Below are 10000 nucleotides of genomic sequence, written 5' to 3' on the forward strand. Positions count from 1 at the left end.
CAACTGAAGAAAGGACAAGCTGCTTCACTTTGATTTATTTTTCACATTTAAGATTAAAGAAAATGAAAAAAATCCATTTAAAGTCGTCCTTGGAGGTCGTAACAATGAAAACAGGGCTAAATCGTAATCTGACTGGCCGTGATTGTTTGACCTAAAATGGACTGTCTTCAAGACAACAACAGAGCCCAGGCAGTGAAGTGCTAATACTACTGTTTAAATGACCTCATGAAATCCATGCCAAAATCCCACAAAATAAAAACAATAGCAGGCTGAACTTTATACAATGACACTGGGGAAATCTTGACAGATAGTACACAGTGTAAACTGTATAACTAGTTGGTGTATGTTAGCATTGTACTGCCTCTACCCGAGTCCCGGACTTTGGAGGTTAGGCTCTTGCCTCTTTATTACATATGGAGTCCAGTGGTGGCTGGCGGCACTTTAAATGGGGAGGACTGGCTCATAGTAATAGCTGGAACGGAATTAATGGAATGGTATCAAACATCAAACACCGGGTTTTCCATGTGTTTGATACCATTCCATTCACTCCATTCCATCCATTATTATGAGCCATCCTCCCTTCACCAGCCTCCTCTGATGGAGTCCCCCTTCAGCAGTTTTTACTGACTACTGTATAAAACAGCCAGTGTGCTAGCTTAGCATGTAGCGCTGCCTCCCTGAACCAGCCTCTGACTGGGCTTGAACCAGGGTCCTCTATATTGTCTCTGACTGGGCTTGAACCAGGGTCCTCTATAGTGCCTCTGACTGGGCTTGAACCAGGGTTCTCTATAGTGCCTCTGACTGCGCTTGAACCAGGGTCCTCTATCTTGTCTCTGACTGGGCTTGAACCAGGGCCTCTATCTTGTCTCTGACTGGGCTTGAACCAGAGGCCTCTATCTTTTATCTGACTGGGCTTGAACCAGGGTCCTCTATCTTGTCTCTGACTGGGCTTGAATCAGGGTCCTCTATCTTGTCTCTGACTGGGCTTGAACCAGGGTCCTCTATAGTGCCTCTGACTGGGCTTGAACCAGGGTTCTCTATAGTGCCTCTGACTGGGCTTGAACCAGGGTCCTCTACCTTGTCTCTGACTGGGCTTGAACCAGGGTCCTCTATCTTGTCTCTGACTGGGCTTCAACCAGGTCCTCTACCTTGTCTCACTGGGCTTGTACCAGGTCCTCTACCTTGTCTCACTGTGCTTGAACCAGGGTCGTCTACCTCGCAAACACAAGTGGCCGGTTTGAGCTATAGAAAAGGATCCAATTCGATTGCACCATTGGCGACATTTCAAGCTAGCTGTGGAGTGCGTTTATGGCACGTTCTATCTCCATTACATAACAGCACACAAATGGTTTCTAAGTCCAGATGTGTGTCTTCCTGTGTTCTGCATGGTGTATGGAGAGGACTATGTCTTCCTGTATTCTGCATGGTGTATGGAGAGGACTATGTCTTCCTGTGTTCTGCATGGTGTATGGAGAGGACTGTGTCTTCCTGTGTTCTGCATGGTGTATGGAGAGGACTGTGTCTTCCTGTGTTCTGCATGGTGTATGGAGAGGACTGTGTCTTCCTGTGTTCTGCATGGTGCATGGAGAGGACTGTCTTCCTGCGTTCTGCATGGTGTATGGAGAGGACTGTGTCTTACCTGTGCTCTGCATGGTGTATGGAGAGGACTGTGTCTTCCTGTATTCTGCATGGTGTATGGAGAGGACTGTGTCTTCCTGTGTTCTGCATGGTGTACGGAGATGACTGTGTCTTCCTGTGTTCTGCATGGTGTATGGAGAGGACTGTGTCTTCCTGTATTCTGCATGGTGTATGGAGAGGACTGTGTCTTCCTGTGTTCTGCATGGTGTATGGAGAGGACTGTGTCTTCCTGTGTTCTGCATGGTGTACGGAGATGACTGTGTCTTCCTGTGTTCTGCATGGTGTATGGAGAGGACTGTGTCTTCCTGTGTTCTGCATGGTGTATGGAGAGGACTGTCTTCCTGCGTTCTGCATGGTGTATGGAGAGGACTGTGTCTTACCTGTGCTCTGCATGGTGTATGGAGAGGACTGTGTCTTACCAGTGCTCTGCAAAGCAAATGGAGAGGACTGTGTCTTACCTGTGCTCTGCATGGTGTATGGAGAGCAATACGCCAGAGTTGAGTCTCTCCTGCTTCAGAGTGGCCAGCACAGTGAACTCTGTCCTGTCTCTCAGCTTCTGGAGCATCACCTCTGCTACATCCTCCTTCACCCTCACGTTCCTCCACGAGTCTGAGGAGAGAGAGAGAGAGAGAGAGAGAGAGAGAGAGAGAGAGAGAGAGAGAGAGAGAGAGAGAGAGAGAGAGAGAGAGAGAGAGAGAGAGAGAGAGAGAGAGAGAGAGAGAGAGAGAGACAGAGAGAGAGACAGAGAGAGAGAGAGAGAGAGAGAGAGACAGACAGAGACAGAGAGAGAGAGAGAGAGAGAGAGAGAGAGAGAGAGAGAGAGAGAGAGCAGAGAGATAGAGAGAGAGAGAGAGAGAGAGAGAGAGAGAGACAGAGAGAGAGAGACAGAGAGAGAGAGATCTCTGAATCTTAGTGGTGTTGGCAACAATGAAACATCAAGCGCTGTAGTTGAAACAGGTGCTAATATTAGAGTAGCTGTATAAATGTAATGGCTCGGGGTACCGGAGGAGAGATTTAGGACACATTGCATTATGTAATACAGGTTATTCAACAACATATGTCTGAGTGTACACTCTAGTCCAGGGGTATTCAACACTTACCCTACGACGTCCGGAGCCTTCTGGTTTTCTGTTCTACCTGATAATTAATTGCACAAACCTGGTGTCCCAGGTCTAAATCAGCCCTGATTAGAGGGGAACAATGAAGAAATGCAGTGGAACTGGCTTTGAGGTCCACAGCTGAGTTTGAGGGCTCTAGAGAACTGTTTCAGATGGTGTGTCTGGACCTGGGACCCATAGGGGACTCATAGACAGGTCAGCTTGGGTCTGGGCTGAAGATTGGTCTGTGGCTGGGAACATGGTTTGGTCTTTTTAGTGGGGCTCCAAAGGAAATCCCCACTGGGCACAGACGTCAATTCTACGTCTAGTTTTGATTCACATTTGGTTGAGTTGTCAACTAATGTGAATTCAATGTCAAATCAACCAAAATGAACCCTGTCATTGGATTTAGGGTTAAAAGTTGGGTAAAGAAAGTTGATGACTTTTTGCAAATCCAATCAGTTTTCCATGTTGATTCAACGTCATCCCATTGAATGTTTTGGTTGAAATTAGGTGGAAACAACTTGATTCCATCATCACTCACAGGGACAGAGGAGTTATACTGTATGTTTCTGATGGAGACTGAAACCATCATCACTCACAGGGACAGAGGAGTTATACTGTAAGTATGTCCCCAGTTTTAGAGCTGTTGCTATGCTTGTTAATTAGTGTGATGTTAAATCATTTCACCTATTTGTTGAATATGGGAACAGACAATAGAGTGTTGTTGTGCACACAGTGCATCTGTTGAGGGCGTGCGTGCACTTGTTGAGTAAGGTCACATGGTTGCTACCCTTTGAGCGGGCGCTCATGTCAATAAACCGTCTATTCGAGATGCTATCCTGTACACTGCCGTGTTCCTTATTCAAGAGGAACAGAACCCTGCTCCCTTTACTACAACACTTATCTTCCAGTTTATCTACAGAGAGAGTGAGAGAAGGGGTTGAAACAACAGCAGCATCCTGATCTCTGGCTGCCTTTGTTCTCCCTCAGCCAAACCTACAGTATCTGTCCATCCTTCCATCCTTCTATCCTCTCCTCCATCCCTCCATCCCTCTCTCCTCTCCTCCATCCTTCCACCCCCCTATCCTCTCCTCCATCCTTCCATCCCTCTCTCCTCTCCTCCATCCTTCCACCCCCTATCCTCTCCTCCATCCCACCACCCCCCTATCCTCTCCTCCATCCCTCCATCCCTCTATCCTCTCCTCCATCCTTCCACCCCTCTATCCTCTCCTCCATCCCTCCATCCCTCTATCCTCTCCTCCAGCCCTCCATCCCTCTATCCTCTCCTCCTCTCCTCCATCCTTCCACCCCCCTATCCTCTCCTCCATCCCACCACCCCCTATCCTCTCCTCCATCCCTCCATCCCTCCATCCCTCCATCCCTCTATCCTCTCCTCCATCCCTCCATCCCTCTATCCTCTCCTCCATCCCTCCATCCCTCTATCCTCTCCTCCATCCTTCCACCCCTCTATCCTCTCCTCCAGCCCTCCATCCCTCTATCCTCTCCTCCATCCCTCCATCCCTCTATCCTCTCCTCCATCCCTCCATTCCGCTATCCTCCATCCCTTCATCCCTCCATCCCTCTATCCTCTCCTCCATCCCTCCATCCCGCTATCCTCCATCCTTCCATCCCTATATCCTCTCCTCCATCCTTCCACCCCTCTATCCTCTCCTCTATCCCTCCATCCCCCCAGCCTCTCCTCAGACGTCTACGCTCCTTTAATGGAACCATCAATTAGAGATGAAGGGAGTGTGTGTGTGTGTGTGTGTGTGTGGGGGGGGGGGGGGGGGCATAAATACACCATCTACAGCTAGTGAGAATAGCTTTAACATAACTGGGGAGAAAATAATGTTGTCTATATGTCCCATAGATACAGTATATACTACCATAGATACAGTATATACTACCATAGATACAGTATATACTACCATAGATACAGTACCATAGATATAGTATATACTACCATAGATACAGTACCATAGATACAGTATATACTACCATAGATACAGTATGTAATACCATAGATACAGTACCATAGATACAGTATATACTACCATAGATACAGTATGTAATACCATAGATACAGTATATACTACCATAGATACAGGATATACTACCATAGATACAGTACCATAGATATAGTATGTACTACCATAGATACAGTACATACTACCATAGATACAGTACATACTACCATAGATACAGTATGTACTACCATAGATACAGTATGTACTACCATAGATACAGTATATACTACCATAGATACAGTATGTACTACCATAGATACAGTATATACTACCACAGATACAGTATATACTACCATAGATACAGTATATACTACCATAGATACAGTACCATAGATACAGTATATACTACCATAGATATAGTATATACTACCATAGATACAGTATGTACTACCATATATACAGTATATACTACCATAGATACAGTACCATAGATACAGTATATACTACCATAGATACAGTATATACTACCATAGATACAGTATGTACTATCACTTTAACCCTCCCGTTGTCCTAGGGTCAAAATGACCCGCCACTGTGTTGAACCAACTTTATTTAATTTTTATATTTTTTGGGATCATTTGTGAGAAGGAGGCAGTGAGACTTTAAAGAAAGCATCACTGCCTCCTTCTCACAAATAATCCAAAAAATATAAAAATTAAATAAAGTTGGTTCAACACAGTGGCGGGTCATTTTGACCCTAGGACAACGGGAGGGTTAAGAAACATGTGACCAAGGAGTTTAGTACTGGGGGACATGAAACTACAGTTGATTACGACACTGTCATTTGTTTTAAATTCAACTGTAAAATACTCAACTGTGTAACACATAGCTGATGAGGACATTTTAGATGATTGTAATGGTCGGGGGGAGGTTGCTGTTCTCAACAGCAGTACACAGTGGGCTAACATGTAACCATTCTGATTGAGGAACAACAGACATTCTCTCTCTCTGTCTCCCTCCCTCCATCTATCATCAGAAACAAGACAGAAAGAACAGAGAGAGAAAGAAAATCCTCAGGCTCCCTGTCTATAACAATATCTGTTCAACAGCCAGCTGTCTGTCCTTAATTGACAAGTGTCCAAATGGAGTGGTTGGGTGGTGATGTCGTGAGGACCATTATCTCACAACACTGACACTTAACACTCTCTAACATACAGTAGTAGTAGACGCAATGGGGGCTCTTTCCCAAAATAATTCAAGGCATTCAATATTTCAATAAACAACATCACAGAAGATAATGCAATTCAACAAATTAGAAATTACGAGGTGGGATACTGACTCAAGCGGAATAAATGTGGATTAGTCGATTGAAAATAAACAGCAGGTCTAGACCTTCAAATGTGCATCTCACACTGTGTAGAAATCTGCAAAACAGTAAGACTTAACTATGACCAGCTTTCACCAGAACAGGGAAATGGAATGTGTGTCCATTTTACAGTTGTAATATCTTAATTTGATCACTCTGTTGTCGCAGAGAATTTTCCTGTGCAGCAGAAAATGCAAATTGTAGTATATTCAAGGATTAAAAAGGCTTCTAAAGTTTGTAATTTCCACTTTAAAATGTCATACTTGATTTATCCTAACAAAAAATGGAACAACCCCTACAAAAATGTATATTGTTTCTGAACAAGATCATAATTCACAGGATTATTTTCATGCTTTTTGAGAAACTGGTCAAATTAAGATAGAACATCTGTATGTTTCTCATGAATGTTTGAAATTGTTTAACGCCTAGTCATAGGGTTCAGAGACATGGAGATTACTACTAATCTTCCCCATACTGGCTCTGGTGGGGGTAAATAACACTGGTGTGAACACACACACACACAAAGGTACAGTGTACACTCTCTCATACACACATCCCCTGAATGTGTCCTGGGTTACAGTTAGTGTTGTAGTGATATAGATCAATACAGTATGCACAGAGACGAGATAAGAAGCTCCACACACAGCCTCAGCCAGCCTGTCTGGTGCCTCAGAGGGACTGGCCTCATTTCAGGGCTTTCCAGGTCTCTCTCTCTCTCTCTCTCAATTCAATTCAATTCAATTTAAGGGCTTTATTGGCATGGGAAACGTGTGTTAACATTGCCAAAGCAAGTGAAGTAGATAGTAAACAAAAGTGAAATAAACAATAAATATTAACAGTAAACATTACACTCAGAAGTTTCAAAAGAATAAAGACATTTCAAATGTCATATGTATATATACAGTGTTGTAACAATGTGCAAATAGTTAAAGTACAAATGGGAAAATAAATAAACATAAATATGGGTTGTATTTACAATGGTGTTTGTTCTTCACTGGTTGCCCTTTTCTTGTGGCAACAGGTCACAAATCTTGCAGCTGTGATGGCACACTGTGGTTTTTCACCCAGTAGATAAGGGAGTTTATCAAAATTGGGTTTGTTTTCGAATTCTTTGTGGATCGCTGTAATCTGAGGGAAATATGTGTCTCTAATATGGTCATACATTTGGCAGGAGGTTAGGAAGTGCAGCTCAGTTTCCACCTCATTTTGTGGGCAGTGTGCACATAGCCTGTCTTCTCTTGAGAGCCAGGTCTGCCTACGGCGGCCTTTCTCAATAGCAAGGCTATGCTCACTGAGTCTGTACATAGTCAAAGCTTTCCTTAAGTTTGGGTCAGTCACAGTGGTCAGGTATTCTGCCACTGTGTACTCTACGTTTAGGGCCAAATAGCATTCTAGTTTGCTCTGTTTTTTTGTTTGTTCTTTCCAATGTGTCAAGTAATTCTCTTTTAGTTTTCTCATGATTTGGTTGGGTCTAGTTGTGTTGTTGTTGTTGTTGTCCTGGGGCTGTGTGGGGTCTGTTTGTGTTTGTGAACAGAGCCCCAGGACAAGCTTACTTAGGGGACTCTTCTCCAAGTTCATCTCTCTGTAGGTGATGGCTTTGTTATGGAAGGTTTGGGAATCGCTTCCTTTTAAGTGGTTATAGAATTTAACGGCTCTTTTCTGGATTTTGATAATTAGCGGGTATTGGCCTAATTCTGCTCTGCATGCATTATTTGGTGTTTTACGTTGTACACTGAGGATGTTTTTGCAGAATTCTGCATGCAGAGTCTCAATTTGGTGTTTGTCCCATTTTGTGAATTCTTGGTTGGTGAGCGGACCCCAGACCTCAGAACCATAAAGGGCAATGGGTTCTATAACTGATTCAAGTATTTTTAGCCAGATCCTAATTGGTATGTCACATTTTATGTTCCTTTTGATGGCATAGAAGGTCCTTCTTGCCTTGTCTCTCAGATCGTTCACAGCTTTGTGGAAGTTAATTGTGGCGCTGATGTTTAGGCCGAGGTATGTATAGTTTTTTGTGTGATCTAGGGCAACGGTGTCTAGATGGAATTTGTATTTGTGGTCCTGGCAACTGGACCTTTTTTGGAACACCATTATTTTTGTCTTACTGAGATTTACTGTCAGGGCCCATGTCTGACAGAATCTGTGCAGAAGATCTAGGTGCTGCTGTAGGCCCTCCTTGGTTGGTGACAGAAGCACCAGATCGTCAGCAAACAGAAGACATTTGACTTCAGATTCTAGTAGGGTGAGGCCGGGTGCTGCAGACTGTTCTAGTGCCCTCGCCAATTCGTTGATATATATGTTGAAGAGGGTGGGGCTTAAACTGCATCCCTGTCTCACCCCACGGCCCTGTGGAAAGAAATGTGTGTGTTTGCCAATTTTAACCGCACACTTGTTGTTTGTGTACATGGATTTTATAATGTCGTATGTTTTTCCCCCAACCCCACTTTCCATCAATTTGTATAGCAGACCCTCATGCCAAATTGAGTCAAAAGCTTTTTTGAAATCAACAAAGCATGAGAAGACTTTGCCTTTGTTTTGGTTTGTTTGTTTGTCAATTAGGGTGTGCAGGGTGAATACGTGGTCTGTCGTACGGTAATTTGGTAAAAAGCCAATTTGACATTTGCTCAGTACATTGTTTTCACTGAGGAAATGAACTAGTCTGCTGTTAATGATTATGCAGAGGATTTTCCCAAGGTTGCTCTCTCTCTCTCTCTCTCTCTCTCTCTCTCTCTCTCTCTCTCTCTCTCTCTCTCTCTCTCTCTCTCTCTCTCTCTCTCTCTCTCTCTCTCTCTCTCTCTCTCTCTCTCTCTCTCTCTCTCTCTCTCTCTTTTTCAGGGCTTCTCCTGTTCCTGCTGCCTGGCCCTCTGTCAGACACTCTGTCTCTGCTGTATTGAATCACAGCCTGGTGACACACACATACAAATAAACACACACACACACACTCACACTCACACTGGTGCCAGCCTGCCTCCATCATCACAATACTAGTTAGTTATCTCCCTGAGCAAGCATAACACCATAAATAAACCACAGCATCAACCCTGGACACAGAGAAAGATCACATTTAGATGATCAATGAGAAGGAAATGCTGCCTTGTGCTTTTATCAAGTTTGGGGTGTAAAAGTTTGACCAGTAAAGTCATTACATGATATATCATTAAAGTTAAAGATACAGGTACATGCCATGGATTTTGTCACAGGAACCGAACGTGTGTGTGTGTTTGTGTGTGTGTGTGTGTGTGTGTGTGTGTGTGTGTGTGTGTGTGTGTGTGTGTGTGTGTGTGTGTGTGTGTGTGTGTGTGTGTGTGTGTGTGTGTGTGTGCGTATGTGTGTGCCTATTTACAGTTTTTCTCAATTGCTAAAACACTAAACCCTATTGTCTGAACCAAATGCTCAGTTGCCTGAACCCACTGATTGAATCAATCACTCTTTTGGCAAAACCATAAGCACTTTTCACCTGTTTAGACATAACTTGCCAACACATTTTCATTGTGATGCACCCGTGCTGCATAATGGTGAGCACAGGTGACAAAAGTCAAACACAATTAGAGCACAGGTGTCACCACTTGAACACAACAACTCAAAATTGATCACACTTGTGGCTAATGATGTGAGGGAACATATACAGTAAGCCAGTTCAGAGAGCACTGGTTTGTGAGGCCCTACAATGGATAGAAATCTGAGAGGAAGAGTTCGTGTGAGAGGAGGTCGAGGTGGTCGAGGTGGTCAGCGAAGACAAAGAACAGTTATATCTGATGAAATCAGAGCTACTGTGATTGACCATGTTCTTGTCCATGGTATGAGCATGAGGGAGGCTGGACAAAGGGTACAACCAAACATCAGTAGATTCACTGTGTCCACCATAATCCGAAGATTTAGAGAAGAGAACAGGTAATTACCTTTTTTTGACATTATAGTACAGTTTG

General features: G+C 43.9%; 1 protein-coding gene across 1 annotated transcript in view; it reads right to left on the reverse strand.

The window, feature by feature from the left end:
- Positions 1-10000, reverse strand: part of LOC311129352 (protein NEL-like) — a gene marked incomplete at its 3' end in the record, with an annotated part of 58822 nt that overhangs the window by 36659 nt on the left and 12163 nt on the right. The window contains exon 3 of the mRNA XM_084161618.1: positions 2097-2247. Within this exon, the coding sequence (XP_084017744.1) occupies positions 2097-2247 (151 nt within the window). The remainder of the gene's footprint in view (positions 1-2096; positions 2248-10000) is intronic.

Source organism: Coregonus lavaretus, assembly GCF_964263955.1.
Source record: "Coregonus lavaretus genome assembly, chromosome: 5".
Classification (NCBI taxonomy): domain Eukaryota; kingdom Metazoa; phylum Chordata; class Actinopteri; order Salmoniformes; family Salmonidae; genus Coregonus; species Coregonus lavaretus.